The 19,234-nt window shown below is 35.9% G+C and overlaps 3 protein-coding genes across 3 annotated transcripts; 2 read left to right on the plus strand and 1 right to left on the minus strand.

The window, feature by feature from the left end:
- Positions 1 to 4,158: 4,158 nt before the first annotated feature.
- On the minus strand, positions 4,159 to 6,756 carry LOC9658707. The gene is made up of 12 exons (XM_002978712.2): positions 6,676 to 6,756; positions 6,544 to 6,598; positions 6,409 to 6,434; positions 6,255 to 6,304; positions 6,080 to 6,197; positions 5,805 to 6,021; positions 5,607 to 5,699; positions 5,387 to 5,515; positions 5,281 to 5,330; positions 5,130 to 5,227; positions 4,797 to 5,081; positions 4,159 to 4,741 (listed from the first exon to the last, which is right to left on the minus strand). Exons 3-12 carry the CDS (start codon positions 6,419 to 6,421, stop codon positions 4,211 to 4,213), a joined length of 1,584 nt encoding a protein of 527 aa, XP_002978758.2. The 5' UTR covers positions 6,422 to 6,434; positions 6,544 to 6,598; positions 6,676 to 6,756; the 3' UTR covers positions 4,159 to 4,210.
- Positions 6,757 to 9,577: 2,821 nt separating this feature from the next.
- Positions 9,578 to 12,177, plus strand: LOC112349421. Its single transcript, XM_024683841.1, has 3 exons — positions 9,578 to 11,194; positions 11,304 to 11,523; positions 11,854 to 12,177. Exon 1 carries the CDS (start codon positions 9,914 to 9,916, stop codon positions 10,985 to 10,987), a length of 1,074 nt encoding a protein of 357 aa, XP_024539609.1. The 5' UTR covers positions 9,578 to 9,913; the 3' UTR covers positions 10,988 to 11,194; positions 11,304 to 11,523; positions 11,854 to 12,177.
- A 346-nt stretch (positions 12,178 to 12,523) lies between these two features.
- LOC9658708 (probable transmembrane ascorbate ferrireductase 2) lies at positions 12,524 to 13,835 on the plus strand. Its single transcript, XM_002978592.2, has 4 exons — positions 12,524 to 12,775; positions 12,824 to 12,872; positions 12,947 to 13,146; positions 13,453 to 13,835. The coding sequence occupies exons 1-4, from the start codon at positions 12,527 to 12,529 to the stop codon at positions 13,729 to 13,731; spliced, it is 777 nt and encodes a 258-aa protein (XP_002978638.1). The 5' UTR covers positions 12,524 to 12,526; the 3' UTR covers positions 13,732 to 13,835.
- The last annotated feature ends 5,399 nt before the right edge of the window (positions 13,836 to 19,234 follow it).

Consider the following 19,234-nt stretch of genomic DNA (forward strand, 5'->3'; position numbering starts at 1 on the left):
CACGTTGAAGTTAATTACATAGAAAATATTTTTGAATTTTATCAACCACATATTTTTATCAATTAAAAAACTAGATATGAAAAAAAAAGATCTTGTCTCAACACCACACTATGCAGGGTCTGGAAATTCTATTAGGCAACTCAAATTTAGTTGTGCCAAAAAAAAAAAACTAAATGCAATCTAGAACATATATTGATTAATAAGTGTTTACCCCTCTCTTTCAAGGCAAAGAAAGATTGACTTGACAAGAGAGGTATTTATAGCACCAACATATTTTGTGACAGTAGGAAATAGCCATGATATGAATAGCAATTAAGCTAAAAAAATTATTATTTTGGAAAAGGGGGTGTGCTCTTGTTTATAGGCCCTTTCCCTTTATATTTGAACCCCTATGGATCGTTTCTTAAGTTATTTCCTTTAGTTGCTTATAATTCACCATGCTCCCCTGCAAGTTCACGTTTAGTTGCTTATAATTCACCACGCTCCCCTGCAAGTTCACGCCCTCGTGAACGGAAGCCTCAACAGCCTCACTCTTTTGACACCCTACCCCTCAGGTCAAACCTAGCGGGAGTAAACTGGACTAGCTAGATGTCAATCCTGAATTTCAACTTCCCGAGAGGTTACCCAGCCAAATACTATTCAAACCCAAGGACGCTTAACCCCAATTATCCTAAAACCCTTAACTAATTGAAAAAAAGGGTGCACTTTTGTACATGGGCCCTTTCCCTTTATATTTGAACTCCTATGGATTGTCTCTTAAGTTGTTTCCTTTAGTTGCTTACACCAAGATCCTCCATACACATATTCAATGATTGTATTTGTGGAAAAATATGGAATCAATGGCATACTCCAGGCCAAAAGGACTAGTTACATGGAATTGCAACTATCAATTACCTTGAAGTTACAAAATAAAGATGTTTCTAGATATCAACTACAACAATCTAGAGAAAGCAATTTTCTTTGCAGATCTTATTTCACGTGAAAGAATAAAAAAAAAAACCTCTTGTAAGTAAGCACTCTTTAGATTTTGAGAGAGATCTTTAGAAGACTCTCATTTCATTACTTTAATTAATGTGTTATTATTTCTAAATCTTCTCTAAGTGTTCTAGTAAGAAAATAATTTTTTTTGAGGAAAGTGAGTGGTCCTCAACTTGGGCTATAGAAATTATCGTTCTGGGATAAGTTTACTTATGATGAGTATAGAGTAAAGTTTGAATATGTTTGATGAAAATGATAAATTTGAGATCTTTTCTAAGAAATATTCATTACACCCCTTCAATCATCCATTTGCATATCATTACATTTTAATTGGAGGTATTATATTCAAGAATATATCATCACTCAACTTCAGTTTCAGCAAAATAACTACCACTATAGATAGAGATTTATTTTCTTGTAGATGCTAGAAATTCTCCTAATAACTTATTATGCAAGACAATAAGGCTGAATGAGCTAAATAGGTTGGTAATCTCCTCTAAAAGGCTCCTTGTAAAGCTACAAATTGACACATTCAAGTTGATAAGTTTGGAATTTTCTCTTAGAATCAAGTTATGATTTATTGTCCAAGATACATGTTATAGCCCTATAAGACAATATAATTCTTTGGATCTTGTGAATTTCAACTAAAACACCAAGATAGCTTGGAGGAACATGAGAGATGAGCAGTTCCCTCTCTTGCTGAACATCTAGCTCCTTGTCATTTACCCTCTAAATGATGAGGAGATGGAGAGCAAGAGTTTATGGAGGCTAGGATAGAGTTTTGGATCTTGTTTCTGAAGAGTTGCTGGCTTGCAAAAAAAGTCAACATGTTAAAAGCTTATATGGTTCTAGTTATGGCTGAAATTAATATCTACAAGCTATGTGAAGCTAATGATCTCATTAGAAATGATTCTCTTGTTTTCTACTAAGTCAAAAGCCTGTAGGCCTTAGAGTCTCTTGACTATAAAAGATATTGTTTGACATAAATGATAATCAATTATTATAAATTGCAATGATCAAATACACTAATATTAGTTGTTGATAAAGATTCTGTTAATTCATACGAAGACATTGATAAAATACTTTTTGTGCTTAAAGGCATTTAATATATTTATTTGAATAAAGGCTTATGAATTATCAAGAAAGTAGTACTCAATTAGCTAAGAGAGGATTTTGTCAGTATATATACTAAATTTTTTAATTATATAATATTTTCTTTCTAATTTTAATATGGATATTGGTATTACCAAAAAGTTAAAATCAAAATTAGTTTTATGAATATAATTGTTTTACTAATTATATTAAACAATTTCTAACACAAAATTTCCTTTATTAGATTTAAACACTAAAAAGTTGTATGATCTAACTGAATCTATAGTTTTAAGGTTTAGTATTAGAGATTATAGTATAAAATATGTTTTTTATGGGTTTTAGTTATTTACATTCTTGCAAGTGTAATCAATTTTATTTTTAAATTTGTTTTGGATTATAATTAAGTATTTATAAGACTAATGTGACTAAGTTATGATATATTTGACTAAAAGAAATTCATATATCCATCCTTATTAATTACTAATTTTTAAAATTTATATCCTTTAAATCTTTTAGAATTATCTAATTTTTACATTTTTCACTTAATTATTTTTAATGGTTTTCATTGTGGTTGATGCACATTTTAATGTGATGAGAATATTTTTTTTCACCCATACTTGCTTATTAATCCCACTATTATAATGAGGTAATATAAGTTGTTTAACCACTTATAGATGTAATGCATAATGTTTTATTTGAATAAAGTTAATAATGTATTACAAATTTTATACTTAATAAATGTTAAAAATATTTATTGCATATATTAAAAATAAGGATAGATATTATGTTTTCTATATCTTTAATTAATTATGCCTAAATATTAAAGATATAAGTATTTTATTACTATTATTAAAATTATTCTTATTATATATGAGTTATGGGCAGAAACTTTAATTTTTTATTATTCATAAAAATATTTATATGAGAAAGTGTGAAAATTTTATCCATGTTTAAGGATCAAATTGGTCATAGGACATAAAATACCATAACTATATTGAGTTTTTATGCAAAATATATTTTTAGTATTCAAATATTAAATTTATATGTATTCATTGCAATTTAGAAAAGCTTATGCTTGATTGAGAATTAAACAAATTCAAATTTATAGTCTTAAATTTTAGATGTTGATATGAAAATAATTGTTTGAATAAAATTTAAAAACAATATTGTTTATGTCTTCATACTATTGGTGTGAATTTGCTGACTACCTGAAAGACTAAAGTTTTTCAAATTAAAAAATATAATAAATTATTAAACGCATTTATATAATAGAGTTTTAATTTTCTAAAGTAATTTATATTTGCAAAACATTCTATGACAAAAATGATAAATATATATCTAAATTTTAAATTACCAAGATTTTAGTATATTGTGAAGAATTCATTTCTTAATATATAAAATAATTTGAAATTTAACTATTAACTACATATTAAATATTTTAAAATGTAATATAATTTTTTATTATGGATGAGAAATCTATAAATGATTTTCATTTTCTATTTTTGTGTTAAATTTTAATAATTTATTAATATTCCAATAATATATAGTTAACATTTAATTATGATATAATTTTTTATATATGCGTAAATATCCCCATAGCTACTACCATATACCGTTGGCAATTATTTTTTTTTTGGTTAAATGATCCATCACGAAAAGTGCATAAATATTTATCAATGTAATTTTTTAATATATAATTTTTCTAAATGTAAATTCACCATCCAAACAACAAATTATCTCAATTTGTAAATTATTAAAAAGACCAAGAGTACCATGTATGTTATAATATTACAAGTGTATGGCTATGATGCTATATTCTAATATTGTAGCTGTCGGATTAGTTTCAATCCGGACCTATATAAGTTAGGGTTTTTGGGCTAATTGATATACACATTTCTGTATTCTTATTTCATATTCTATGCATTCACAACATCAAATATTCTTTCTGATAAAAATGTTTATATTAGCCTTTATAAATTCTAAGGTCATTCTAAAAGAATTCTAAATTTACATATTCCATGCACTCACAACATCAAATATTCTTTCTGATAAAAATGTTTATATCAGCCTTTATAAATTCTAAGGTCATTCTAAAAGAATTCTAAATTTACATTGAATCTTTTCAAAAAATTTACATGCGCTATTCCTTGCCATCGCTTGTACTGCATTCCGTGTTGGTGGTGTTGCTGCAGCTCCCACTGTCGCTCGCTCTGTTCTTCTTGTGGCTCACCTCCAGCAGCAAGCTCATAAGAGCCTCGCACATTCGAAACGCCTCTGGATCTGTCGAGTAAACCATCCACGCGTGATCCAGCTTCCTGTTTGGTCGAACCACCACCGAGCCTGGAACTTCAGCGTCTTTGCGTGACACCAGGCCGTCACTCTTCTCGCTGTATCGCAGCTCCAAATGCAGCGCGCACGCTGCCATAGCAGCAGCCAATGGAAGCACGACGGGAAGCTTGGCAGTGGTGGCAGGGGCCTCTGATGCTGCTCCAGCTAGCGGGAGCCACGGAAGTTCCGCGTGAGCAATGTGAGAGAGCGTGGAGAGCACTCCGGGCGATTTCCCTGCTTCCGTGTGGAATGACACCACCGGTAGATCAGGCGGCAGAGGATACTTTGCTAAAAACTTCCTTCTCTTGTCGTGCGTTAGATCCTCTAACGCGGTCATGTCTCCCTGGAAAGAAGAAAAAAGTTTAGAATGAATCAACAGAGAAAGTTTACTACGTTACCTTGATGATCTTGCAGATAAGAAGCTCCATGATGCGCCTCGTCTCTACGTCGGCAATCTGGCCCTCGCGAAGAATGTCGGAAGCAAGTGGGCTGCCTCCATACGGACTTTGTACCAAGACGATGCCCACGACTTTGTCTTTGATTTCGGGCCAGAACATCGATGCTGCTGCCGCTGCGTCAACTCCGCCTTTGCTGTGACCCAGCAGCACGATTTTCTTTCCTGTTCCCCAGTATAACTCTTCGATGTAATCTTTGAGTTCTCGTGCATTCGTTTCCACCGCAGCCTATGGAAGAGCACTGGTATCTTAGAAAGAAAAGAGAGAATGTTATACCTCACTATGTATTCGAGCAATATGACAAGTCAAGCCGAGTTTAGAAAAATATCTCTTTGTATCCACAAAATACAGAGGTCCATGGTTGCTAAAGAGCCCTGCAAGATCGTCATTAGACGTGTGAAATACCACGGACAGTAGAGAAACTTACCAGGAACCAAAAGATATACGTAATCATTGGGGAGTGCGTGAAGACCGTGACTGCAAGCTTACAAGTATTAGAGTAAACCTTACACGCAAGAAGCAGAATTGGATACCTTATGTCACCAAGAATTTCCTCGAACCTTTGCGTTCCGTCTTCCACTGGTGGAAAACCCGGCGTTTTTTGCAACCATCCAATATCATCAGCAGAGCCCCTGAGTGTAGTTTGCACTCGTGTCATAAGTCTGCAGATACAAGCAACGGAATTCCTTAGAACCGGCCAAAATCAAACAGTGACGCAAAATGCCGACAATCAGAGTTGGCACACTCCGTTACCTTCTCACTTTTTCATGACCGCATGCAAAACGCAAGTAAGCCATTCTGGTGCAAGCAAATGCTATTCGCAAAGCACATCCAACAGGACAAAACCTGGGAAAAAGGGAAGGTCTTCGAGTTAAGGGAGTTAGAACATCTAGGACTCAAGCAGCCAGACATGAAACTCAAATCAGATTTACCAGGAACGAAAACACTGACCCTTGCCACGGAGCGGGAGAGGAGTTCAAAAAGCTTTGACCCAATGCAGCCCAAAGGGACGTCGCTCGCTCCACCGGATTGCTGGAAATCCCGTTTTGAGTAGTGACGATCATGCGTGACTCTCCACTGCTTGATGGAGTTGATTCCACTGCTACGGTTGTTTGCCTGACACTAACATCCTGTCCCATGCTTCCCGCAGGTTCTTCCACGGACTCGTCTACGTGAAAAGAAAAACGAAAGGGAATTACCGACATATGAATGCGAGAAGAACATACCAAGTAAGCTGATAAGCCTGCGACCAACATAAGACGCTGTTTGAGCTAATCTCGTAGAAACTTCGTTGATGGTCGCAATTGGTATGGTCGATCCATCTTGAGACGATGTAAAAGCAGGCTGCAAACGTAAGCTCTAGAGATGAGTATGATTTTTCTCTGTATTGACAAAGATTACCACGTCAGAAGCGTCGAGTTCCGAGACAATCACCTCGGCCGATGGAGGATCTGTAAGACAAAAAAGAAACTGGAAGTTTAGAACAAGAACTTGAGGAGCTAACGCAAGAAAAAAAAAAAGAAGAAAAGAAATCCTCTAAGACGTGGAGATGGACCTTTGGGCTCCATAAGAAGGATTTCACTAAAGAAACCGGATTGTTAGTAGAAGAGGCAAAGATCGAGTGGAGAAAATTTCGAGCTGACTCCAACATCGAGCCTGTCAATCCCTGCTCATTGGCAGGCTAACGCACCCGATCAGCTTACCCTCCAAGAATATTGACGCGCAAAATCGCTTTCCAGACTGCCCTGCGATCCAAAGAATCACGTGAGCTCCGCGCATTCTCGAATTCCAATGCAAGACAGTGCCGGATCTAGAGATTCACCTCGCACAAAGAACCCTAAATATCCGAGAAGCCAATCGATCGCGGCGGCGAGACGCAACGCGCGTGGAAAAAGGAGTGGAGATTTTCACTGCGCCATCGCTGTCGCCGCGCCCGCGCCCTCGCTAAACGCTCACACCACCGAGCGAGAGGAGCGAAGAAAGATTCAAGCGGCGCCAAAAGCATATTCCGTCGGCGCCACGTATCGTTCCGTCTTCTACCTGGCTCAGTACGTGGCGCGTTTTGGTGCTGCCACGTTTTAATCAGCTGTGCGCTTTCGGCCAATGGACAGTGTGCGGTGTGTGAGATTTGGATAAAGCTTTGGCCTCTCTTGTTTGACCAGGTCTCTCGGATTTGTGATAATGCAGCCTTTCGTTTGATTGGAGCGCTCGGGGAATTTGCTCCGATAGGCCAGGCGCAGAAAGTTTTTTTAGTGTGGATTTGTGGGGCAATATGGTGGAATCTACACATATAGGTACTCCACTGCTTCATCTAAGTTGTTCAACCAGCGGATGGCACTTCTCTTAGCAATGCTTTTAAATAACATGAAATTAATCTAAATATATAGTATGTGTTTTAACTTTAAAAATGTTTTAAGAAAATAACTATTAGAATGGAGCATATAGTAGACTAATCTAGATTATCTAACTAGTACATGTCACTTACGCAACCAGAAAGAATCTATCCAACTGCTCTATAATAATATTGTAGTGTATGTAAAGCATCTACTACAAAGTTGTTATATTGTTTATGTTGTCTCATGACCTTGAATTAGGACATTGAAGAGCATATATTATTCTTATGTAATTATATATTTGGGGAAAACACTTATCAAAACACAGTTTTGACTTGGCTACGCATTATCTCCTCGGTAATTGTAAAATCAAAATGAGAAACATTTATTTACTCAAGATAAGATAAGTTAAGTTCCACAAATATGTAATTGTGCATTCTGGATATATACAAAAACCTATACTGAATATATATATATGTATATATATACATAAAAGATAACCCTAATAATTTTTATAAAATTTAAACAAATTATTGAGAGTGAGCAGAATAACATACCAAAAAGAGATGTCATGCATATAAAACTTTGCTTCCAGGATATAAAGATAAAAGTCCCAGAAACCTTAGTAAAGTTTAATATACTTTCTTCAAGTATGCTTCAAAAATTAGTATGCTAAATTAAACTTATGAACAAAATTCATATTAGTTTGCAAAATCCTTATATTCATAGTGTTGAACATATTGAATTTATCAGCTGAAAGATAATGGACAAATTACACTTATAAAATTTCAAGTTCTATATGACATATTGTTTTTCTTTTCCATTTATTATTTACCACTAAATAACTTCTTACATCACTCAATAATAATGATTATTTTTAAGTTGGAAGGAGAGTAAAAAAAATATAAGGTCAATAAGATTTTCAACTTTGGCAAAATGGGCAATTGACAAAAACTTATTATTTACTTAATGTGTTTTATTTTAACAATAATATATTAAATAGTTAAATATGAGTCTTCTATTTGAACAACATAAAGTTACAAAAAATATTTCTTTCAACATGCCAGCTATCATGATCTTGTGAAATGAATTAGCACCAACATTATACTAGTTATTGTTAATCCACATTCTCCTGTTCTTTAGCAATTCAAAATTTTTAAGAAAAGAAATTATAACTATTATTTTAACCATAAATGTAGCAAATTAAAGTCTAAATTCAATATTTAAAATGATAAATATTGAGTCGTGACTCTTGAATATTAGGAGAAAAATATGTGTTAAGATGAAAGATCTAAATAATTTATTGCTTAATAAAGAGTATGAATGTTTCTTAATTTCATGGTTTTTAATTTAAATAATAAATAATTTAAACTTAAAATTAATTTTAATTATATATTATGAGGTTCAAGTGTACGGTTACAATGCCGTATACTAATATTAGCATAGTGGGATTTTAGTAGCCATCTAATTGATTTCAATCTGGACCACTTGCTCCTATATATAAACTAAGGTTTTTTGGTTTTCATCCTTCTAGATCCATACAAGTGATAACTACACTAACCACCACTCTCAAACACAGTAAAAATAAGAAAAAATCAAGATTATCAAATAGTTTAGATTTATCAAAACTATCTAGGAGACAAAACAATTGGAATCTTAGTTCATGTAGCTCGTCAAGAATGTTTGTCAAAGCTTCTCTAAATGATGGATATATCTAACTCATAGCTTTATACATATTATATTAAAGAGTATAGATAATATAATTTGATTTATCTATTATTTCTTATTTTAAATATTAAGTCTCTGTTCAAAACTATTTTAAGAAGTAAAACTACTCAAAACAGAAATGGAATTTGTCTAATTTTTAAAATACCTTTTTTTGTAACCTGTTGTTAAATTTTGTGAAGTTTAGTTAATGTAGTAGATGCTCTTTTGATCAATAATTTTTTGGTCAAGATTTGAGCCAAATGGCAAAAGAAAGATGAGCTTGCATTGGAAAATATTGTGGGCCTTGCAAGTCTGCAGGCCGAAGGACAAATGTTGGTAAACAAAAAGAATCACAACAAGATTCAAAATGATTGAACGTATGGTATGCTTCACCCATCCAAACATTTCTTCATTTCTTTCCAAATCGTTTTCTTGTTCTTCTACCTTCTATATGCTTCCTTCGTGTTAGATGCGCTTGAATCTTCTGCTTGACGAGAGGATTCTTCCGGATGCTCCAAACGCCAACGCGTCCGGCTAATCATGACCCTCCATAAACCTGGTCGTTACCGTTCGATGCCTTTAGCTCCGTACACCGCGCCCTCGGTGTACGGTACCCTGGGATTTTTAAAATCCGGGCAAAGCCCTCTTGTCGTGGTTTCATCCAGGCATCTTCGAGCGGGAGGAGCGAGAGCGTGCCGCAAGGAGAGACGCCCGGCCAGATTTCGATATTTCGATCGCCGCGCATCGCGATCATCCACGATCATCGCAGGTACATTGCGTGTCGAGCGGAATCGCCCCGGTTTTCTTGCTAGGAAAGGCATCGATCGATCGTCGTCTCACTGCTCTGGCCGCTCCCTCGGCTTTCACGCTTTTCCTCTGCGCGGTTGAATTCCAGGCTAGGATTCCCGTGATAGGGCTTTGGCATCCCCCCGCTTTTCGCCTCCTCTTTGGCCGCCATTGAATGGCTTCCCCCACATTCCTCGCTTTTCTTTGAATGCGCTCCCAAATCTCCTCCTCTCCATGAAAAGCAGGGGCCAAGAAGCAGCGTTTCTTTGCATCGAGATGGCCGCCTCCGAGTCTCCAGCTCCCCAGGTCGCAGAGAATTTCCCAGACTGCCACGGCACGGCGCCAGCAGCGACAGGCTATGGATGGCTGAGCCCTCGGATTTCGTTCTCGACAGATTTTGGGGTCCTCGCAGGGAAAGATTCGCCACGCAGGGAGGAGGCATCGGGCGTCCTGGAATGGTCCACCGAATTCGAGTTTAGCCTCTCCATCGAGTGCCCCGGGGGGTCGCCAGCCGACGAGATCTTCTGCGAGGGGAAGCTCGTCCCGCTCCAATTGCTGCCCTCGTCTCATCGATCGCCAATCCTGCTCGTCAAGGAGCTGCTGGAGGAGGAATCGGGCGGTGGCTCATCGCGGGACAGGTCGTGTGCTTCGTCGGGATGTGCCTCGCCTCTCATTGTCAAGTCGGCATCGTTTCCTCCCGGATCGCCCACGGTAGTTCTGCCAGCCGGGGAGATTTTGGGACGGGGTTTCCACGCCACAGCAAGCAGCAAAGGGAATTCTTCCAAGTCGTACTACCCAGGCCTCCACACTCTCAAGCTCGTGACGCTGTTCTTCCGGCGGCAATTGGGAAGAACTCCGCCACCAAGGCCAGCTCCTGTTCCATCGCCCAGTGGCGACGGCAATTCGGCGCAACCCGGTGACACCACTCCCTCCGTCATCGAGTTGACACGATCCAGCTCAACTAGCAGCTCCGGAAACTCGCGCCGGCGATCAAAGTCAACCAACTCGGGCCGGATCCTGTGGATGAATCTGGAGAGGTGTAGCAGGAAGAACGCGGACCAGAGCAAGAACAGGAGGAGGAGGAGAGCGAATCCGGGCGACAAAACAGGGTCGTCGTCGTCGTCGTCGTCCGGAGCGCCGGGATCTTTCTCGTCGAGCGTGAGGGTGGCGCCGGTTCTAAACGTTCCGATGTGCATGGGGCCGGTGAGGGAGACCAAGAGTACACTGGCGGGCCTCCGCAAGCTGTTTCATGGGAGGAAGGCGGGGTTGCAGAGGGTGACTTGGGCTTGTCCGGGCGGCGCAGTCTAGCGGAAAGGCCTGGAGGAGTTTCGGAGGCTTCGAAACGTTTTCTCGAGTACTATACTATCATAAGGAGGTGACACCGTCCGTTATGCGAGACTAGATCAGGCCTAAATATGATCGAGTAGCAGCAGCGGCAGAGATGAGCAATCTAGGAGAGATTCTGGCTCCGAAACGTAAACGTAAATCCCAGCAGCGCAGCTATCCGTGACTGAGGTATGTTTTTAAACTTTTCCTGGAGTTTGTTCTTGCTCCATTGAATTCCTTGCCTGCTGCCTTGGCGATTAAAATACTGGAAAGAGTAATGGGCTCTGTTTGCTGGCAGGCATGAGGAGCTTTTCATTCGACGCGCTGCGTACGTTTTTCGTCTCGCACAAGACTGACGTCAGCTGTTGGCGGTGGGCGATCTTCTCCGAACTTCTTCTCTCGCGTCGCTCGGCGGTGACGGCCGATTGAGGAAGGGAATGTCCGCAGCTTTCTGATGAATCCGTGGGCGTTGTTGGAGACAATGAGAGGCCAGCAGCCGCAGCAGCATTGACAAAAAGGTATGTGTTCTTTTTTCCTCTGAACTCCTCCTTTTTTTTGCTTTCTTTTTGGCTGTGCTTGAGGTTAGAGAGATGTTGCATGTGCTGCTTTTCTGCTGGTGGTCGTATGCTTGCAGGACGTCTTGTCTGTCTTGTGTGTGCTTGCGCTGCGCAAAGCGCCAGAAATGTGTCTTAGTGCTGCTGAAGGGAAGGACTGTGCCTCCGCGTACGAGCTTTTCTTCACTTCCTCTGCAAAGGCATGGTTTTGTCAATTTTTTCCGATTGCAACTTCCTGGGATCAAAGCTTTTTTCTTTCTTTTATCTTCTAAACTTGTGCGTATCTCTCTCCAGGATGAAACGAACTCCGTCATGCAGCAGGATCAACGTGCAGCAGTGCAAGAATCTAAAAGCGAAAAGAGCTTGTGCAATGCAAAATCGAACTTCAGTGACACACAAAGGTATGATGTTTGTTCAATCTCAACTTGAGCAGGGATTACTTCGCTACCAGTAGCACAAACTCTTCACTTGAGCGGACAGCATGGTGAATGCTTCGTAGAACATGAGAACAACGAGAGTATACTCAGGTTTCTTCCGGTTTAGCGGCTTGAGTGGTGCTCAAACGTTCCTGTGTAAAGGGAGAAATCAAAGATCAGCAAAGGTCATGGTGTGAGATCCTAGCTTTGCTTACAAGAAAAAATTCCTTCTCTGCAGCCGACAAATCTGAAGACTGAGTTACCATGATGCGTAAAGAGTTTTCCAACCAAGTTTCAATCGTCAAACCATTTCTACACAATGAGATGAAACTAAATGTTCTACCCGCAAATCTGAGCCCATCCATGGAATATTACTATCGCCACTAGCAAACGCAACTTACAAACCCTACCACCTTTTATACACGCTACCTTTTAGTTTGGAAAAGGTAATGATAAACCCTGGTTAGGGTTGGGGCTTTACTTTTTTCCTAAACCTAGATATATAAACCTGGAATAAACTGTTAGAGCTCTCTCTTTTTAGGGTTTGTTCAATGCGACAGCTCCATTTGAAGAAAGCTCAAATCTCTGGCGCCCATGATGGGCCGCTTCCATCCTGGGACAGATCTAGCAGAGGCGGCGGCGGCGTCCGCGGCGGTGAGGAATCCCGGGGAATTGACGAGGCGGCGCTGGCGATCAATCATCTCCTGGGAATCGCTGCTCTGGGGCTGGTTTGCGTCTGGTGTGGAAATGTAAGGGGAGGTCTGCTCTGGAATTCCCCCAACAAGGATCTCCTCTTCAATGTAAGCTCGATTCGTTTCTTTCTCGCTGGCTGATCGCTGGATCCACAGTTCCATCCGGTGTTGATGATCGCGGGCTTCGTCTTCGTGCACGGTCAAGGTAAGATCTACTCTATCGATCGAGATTTTCGGAGAGTTGAAGTGGTCAGCGCATTAATTCTTTCTCTCTCGCAGCGAATCTAACGTATAGAACACTGACTGGCAGCAGGAACTACAAGAAGGCGATCCATTTCCTGGCACAAGGATTGGCGCTCGTCCTGGGAGCTGTGGGGTTTCTCGCGGCTCTCAAGTTCCACAATGACAGAGGCATTGACAACTTTTATAGCTTGCATTCGTGGTTGGGCCTCACAACCATGACACTCTTTGTCACGCAGGTTCGATTTCACAGCCCCATCCTCATTAATTTGATTTTAGTTCTTCAACACTTTCATGCCTTGTGCGTGGTTTTCTTTCCCTGGAGTTTTTTTTTTCTTCTCTCCTCCCTTTATTCCTCTTTTTCCTTGGTTAAATCCCAGAAACCTTTCCTCGTTTCAAAACTTTTCTCTCCAGTGATCTCGAAGAGTCTTTCTTCGAGATAGTTTTTTCCTCTTGATGTTCCTTTCAAAGTTCTAGGATGATCCTAGAACTTTGGAATTTTTGGAATTTTGTTTCTAGTAGAACTTACGCTTGTTTTTTTGCAGTGGACGGTGGGATTCGTCTCATTTTGGTACCCCGGTGGCTCCACCGCCGCTCGATCTTCCATTCTCCCATGGCACATCTTCTCGGGGATTTTTCTCTACACTTTGAGCCTAGTTACTGCCGAGACGGGCCTTTTGGAGAAGTTAACTTTCCTCCAAACTTCCAAGGCCATCGAAAGATTTGGCAGGGAATCCACCCTGGTAAATTCCCTGGGATTAATCCTCGTCCTCCTGGGCTTCTTCCATGCGCTTGCGTTGCTAACACCTAAACCGCCAAGATGATCATGAGAATCACACAGGTTCTTCATATTAGAAGTTTGCCGAGGAATGAAAATGCTTTCCAAGATTATCTACGTTATGGGCGTCCAAACCGCACCAGTTTAGTTTAAGGTGGACACGCATTGTTTGAGCACAACCAGTATCCTAGGAACCTCTCTATATGACCTGATCACAAACTATGCACACTACCAAAAAGATGTATTCCCTGGATGAAATAGTGATGGAAAGCATGATACACCCTTCCGCTGTTGAGCATTAATTTTGCGACAGTGGAATGTTCACAAACTGCTGCAGAGCTGGAGTGGAGATTTCTCGAATATTGTAGTTTTCCCATGGTCGACATAACCTAACCAACATAACAAGCTCTTTACAGTCATGAGAGCCCAAGCAGGGCATCAGGCCAGTTTTTTGTTGAATGAAGAGCTGCTCGAGAATGCAAAGTAGAGCTGTGGCTGATGTGATTGCAGGAGAAAGTCATGAAAAGGTGAGGTGAAATCCAGGGAATCCTCCAGCCTTACATGTGAGAACCATCCAAATATTACTTGTCAAATGTCCAAATCATTACTCTTCAAAAAATGCAGATGCCTAATATTTTGGAAGAATTAGCATTTAGATTCTTATTGTAAATCTATTATAGTTACATTAAATTTTAAAGGTATGAGAGCATAATATGCTTTCCAAAGTAAGTGAGCAAGCTTGAAATTTTTAAACACTTTGCAAAAGTTTTTAATAAAATATCTAATACAAATCTATGATATGCATTATTAAATACCAATTGAACACCTTCTAACACAAATGTTTTCTAATAAAAAAGCCAAATTTAATTATCCTTATTTTTAGTAATTGTCACACTAAATGTAAGAGAGTAAAATGGGCCTTGTTACAAATATTTATCAAAGGTATCTTAACGTCAAATATGTCATATCAAGATTGATTAAAAGTCTATAACACACAAAACTAATAATAAAGAAAACACTATACAAGATAAAAAGCCTTTTAAAATTAGAATTTTCCATCAGCTTTGACATGAAATATGTTATCTAAATTGCTTAAAAATAAGAAAAATTTCATATTCAAATAGTTGCATATAAGTTATATCATAATCTCTATAAATGTTTGTTATAATTTTCTTGTTTTCTTTTCAAATTTTTTAATATGCTTACAATATATTTTAGCCATCATGCTTTTTGGAATCACATTTAGTTTACCTCTCACTCATTACTTGAAATAATCTACAATCCAATTCACCAATGTCTTTTTGTTTCCCAAATTCTTTATCCCATTATATGAATGTTTATTCACAAAGTAAGATGAACCTTTGTCAATAAAAAAGCTTAAACGAGTCTTTCTTTTGCATCAAATTATGTATCATTTCCTCTTTAATTGGCTCATGGTAAATTCAAAATGTTTAGTAATAGCTACATTTTTCATTGCTATTCTTAGATCGTCAATAGAATTATACTTTGCCGAAATAAACTCCATTTAGTTGTGATTAAACAATATTTATTTAGCCATAATTTATCTAGGTTAAAATAGAATATTCTTTTAAAATGCTCTTAAACTTCATAGGGATTTTTTTATAAATTTAAAACTTCAAGAGGTATTAATTTGCAAATATAGCTTTTAAGCAGTTTTCCCTTAATTTTTGTAAAATATAAGATTAAATAGTGCCAAAGGTAGTTTTACTATCTAACTCTTGACAACTCTTGCTCTTGCAACTTTACTCTCTCTCACATAAAGTAATGGAGAGATAGCCTTGTTTTACCTTGACTTTTATAAATAAAGATCTTTGTTGTCTTTTTTGTCATTAGTTTATCAATTTTTATTCTAGCGTGCAACTCGATCATTTTGCAAATCTAAGCTTTCCTATTGTCTCTAACGAGCTTTTTTGTAAGTTTTGTGTCAATTTTTTAGACAAAATATTATTTGTTTTTCTTAGATTACTTGGTTATAGGATTGATATTTTTTTGCAATGATAAGCCCTTTTGCACAATAATGGTAGCTTGTAGATGCTTGCATTATAAAAAGAAAAATGAATCTGTAAGAATATTTAATAATCACTATATTGGTGTTAAGCAAAATAAGTATGGAAAACATTTCAAATGGAGTTAAAAGATGAACATTCTAATTTTATTCAATTGATCCCAATTGTAAAACAATCTATACCTTGATCCCCTTCCTAATAGAAAAATACTTTCTTAGGATTTCTGTTCTTCCAAATACGTAATCACAAGACCAGATATCAACTTCTCTCTAGAAACTTTTTCTATGAATGACACAATTGTTCAAGGTCTAAAAATGTTATATTTTCTGAATATTAAAATTAAATAGTGGATTAAATTACTAAACTTAAAGTAGTGGATATATTGCTATGGCATAGCCAAATATGGACAAGGAGCATATATTATATTGTGGGAAGGGCAACAAGGACATACTCAATTTTAACTAACTTTTTTTTCAAATAAAAAATTTCATCACTAATATATTAGCTTGTTGAAATGATTGTTAATCCTAAATCTAGCTCAATGAAGAGAGCATAACAAATTAGTAAGTTTTGATATAGTTTTTCGTTGTAAAAATATTAAATGTAAATTCAACATAAAAGCTACCTCTTGTTTATGTTTATGGAATGCAATATTAAGCATTTACAACCAAAGATGATAAGTTTATATAAAGGTGAAATAAAGAGTAATAAGCATATTCTTTTATCAAGAAAAAAATCAATAAATAAGTTAGTATTTTACATTACACCACTAAAGACAAAAGATAAGGGATTATAATCAAGCTTAGTAGCTTGAACTTCAATGTATTAAAATATTTATTAATATTTTTACTCTAATCAGATTTTTAAACTAATTGGCTAATGCATGAATACAATTTTTGGTTTTGATTTTTTTATCTCTAAAAGGATTTTGGAATAAAGAAGAAAGAGAAACTTAAAAATTATAAAGATGAACAAATTTGTGCTATTATATACTTACTTGTTTGCTAGTAAAATGGTGGAAATTCCATGTTACTAGAAATTTGCATCATTAGCCATTTATAAATTGTTGTGCAAAAGTTATTGTAGATTTAGTTGCAAATCACCATGAATAAATCTTCTTATATGTCTTTGGTACATCTTAAGAGCGTATCACCAATATCTCCATTTTAAATATGTGTGATTTTAAAAAATTTCACTAAGCAAGGTGCTAAGGACTTATCAACCCAAAATCTATACCACCAGCACAATCTATGATAGTTAGGGTATGATTGATGGTGATGAACTAAAACAACACTCATATAATAACATCTTATGTCAAATTTGTGAATATATAATATATATTATTCTTTCCTTTCTCTAGATAATCTTCAATATATAATTTAGCATGGGATCTAGGTTGTTAGTGGTAGGATTGAATAATGATGTTATGCTATAATAGAATTTGTGTAATGATATTCTACATTAGATTTCTTTACCTTGGCACACTAGTGTAGGATATATACCAATTTTTAGAATTTTTAGATTTATTTCCATAGAAATTTTCTAGTTGTAACTTTGTTTTTAAGAGATCACTTATCAATGGTTATATAAACTAAAAATATGGGGAAAATTTATTAAATAGTGTAGAATTAATTTCCACTACTCTAATTTAGAAATAGCTTTTGCAGCTCGAACAACTCCTAAAACCTTATTGTAATTATTATATGCCCCTAGCAAGCATATTTATTCTCGAGTAATGGGAATTGTAGAAGAGGTAGAAGAGGTTAAATATGCAGTAATAGTAGTGTTTTTAAAATGACACTCCAAAGTTGATATTCAATGATTTAAAGTGGTCTTTACCATTGAGTAACTTCCTTTTATGGTTACATGCAACTAGAATAGAAATAAAAATAAAGGCAATATCTTTTGGCACTTTAATAACTTTGAGTTTGGTAAATAAATCAAAAGTTACTATAATATAGGCATTTTATGAGTAGTAGCAAGCAAGGAAAATTTAAGAATATATATTATTTGCGAAAAGCTTTATGTAGTAAAGTTAAAATGGCCATTCTAAGTATAAGTGTCTATAATGAAAATCTATGAAACAAATATTTTTTCTAACATTTGGAAGAGGATCACTTTAGTTTTCAAAAAAAAAATCATTTTAGGAGTACATCAGAATTGATCCCAAATAAAGGTATTAGATATAATTGTGAAATTTGATTAAAAAAATGATATAATAGTTCTCATCTAAATTCTCATATATATTCCATTTATTTTACTAAATAAATTAATTATAAAATAGCATAATTGGTTTTTGGATAGAAACCCATTTAAAATTTCAAACTTGCATAATTCAATTTTCTATATAAAATGGGTTTAGTAAAGGGTATGACTAAGGGTTAAATATTTATTTTTTGCTGTGCATTTGTTCTTCAATAATTTAGACTTTTATTTGTATTGAATCCACAATATTTAGATTTTTAAAATAATTTTCCTTAAATTTATTTATCATAACAATTTTGAGTGACTTTTTGAGAGTTTTAAAATAGTAGTTATATGTAAACTCCCAAAATGTTATTTATTCCAATCTAAACTTTTAATTGATTCGAAAAAAACTTCATTCCGTTTGGCGTTTAGTAGTGCCAGCGTCGATTTCACAAGTGCCACTGCCGATGATTCTTTCCAGAGAAAGAAAGATTCTTTATATATTTAAATTTTAATAGATATTTTTCAAATTAATCTTTTTTATTATTTATATTATGAAGAGTTGTTTTATTTGGCTATAATAATATTTTAAAAGCCTTCACACTCAAAATTAATGGTATTTTTGAAAAATTAAAAAACTTTTTATTTTTTTAAAAATATTTTCTTCTAATTTGATTTTATTGTGAAAAATATGAGTCAAGATGTTGAAGAGTGTCATTCATTATGGATCTTTTAAAAGTTGTTTTGAAATTTTTTATTAATTTTTTAAAAGTATTTATTCGACATTAGAAAGGATCAATATGTTTGAAAGAACTTAAATTATTAGAAAAACTATAAACATGATTATTAATATATATTTAAATTCACATGTGTCATGTTTTTATTTAATACACTTTTTGTAGGGATGAGGAGTATAAAGTAATTGAATAATTAAAAATGATTAATAATTTATTGTGGTAAGTGATAGTTACTCTATCCTAGTTTTAGTTTTTATTTAATTCAAACAAGCATGACATTTGTGCTATAAGCAATAACTAACCAATTTGATACTAGCTTTTATATCAATTTTTTGTTTTGATACCAACTTTTATATAAATAATTTTTTTAGATAGGCTTTTAATGTTTAAATACTTAAATATGGAAATTAAACAAACAATTTCTTTTGTTCACACGCAAAGTGTCCTTTGATTAGCAATTAACAGGTTCCAACTTACATGACCTATAAAACTATAATATTGTTTATCTGCTACTCATCCTGGCATAAAACACAAATCTTCTCACCACAGCCAAGGCTTTCAATGTTTTCACAAAGAAGGGCCTGAAGGAAACTGTGTC

Source organism: Selaginella moellendorffii, unplaced genomic scaffold (assembly GCF_000143415.4).
Source record: "Selaginella moellendorffii unplaced genomic scaffold, v1.0 SELMOscaffold_38, whole genome shotgun sequence".
In the NCBI taxonomy this organism is placed as follows: Eukaryota; Viridiplantae; Streptophyta; class Lycopodiopsida; order Selaginellales; family Selaginellaceae; genus Selaginella; species Selaginella moellendorffii.

What these genes read in the sequence shown, in the direction of transcription:
- LOC9658707 (XM_002978712.2), bottom strand. An exon ending in TTGCTCGAATACATAGTGAG is followed by an intron (nt 5,082 to 5,129) that starts GTATAACATTCT and finishes GCTCTTCCATAG; the next exon opens with GCTGCGGTGGAAACGAATGC. An exon ending in TTATCTGCAAGATCATCAAG is followed by an intron (nt 4,742 to 4,796) that starts GTAACGTAGTAA and finishes TCTTCTTTCCAG; the next exon opens with GGAGACATGACCGCGTTAGA.
- LOC112349421 (XM_024683841.1), top strand. Translation starts at nt 9,914, where the DNA reads ATGAAAAGCAGGGGCCAAGAAGCAGCGTTTCTTTGCATCGAGATGGCC.
- LOC9658708 (XM_002978592.2), top strand. Translation starts at nt 12,527, where the DNA reads ATGCGACAGCTCCATTTGAAGAAAGCTCAAATCTCTGGCGCCCATGAT. An exon ending in CGTCTTCGTGCACGGTCAAG is followed by an intron (nt 12,873 to 12,946) that starts GTAAGATCTACT and finishes TCTCTCTCGCAG; the next exon opens with CGAATCTAACGTATAGAACA. An exon ending in TGACACTCTTTGTCACGCAG is followed by an intron (nt 13,147 to 13,452) that starts GTTCGATTTCAC and finishes GTTTTTTTGCAG; the next exon opens with TGGACGGTGGGATTCGTCTC.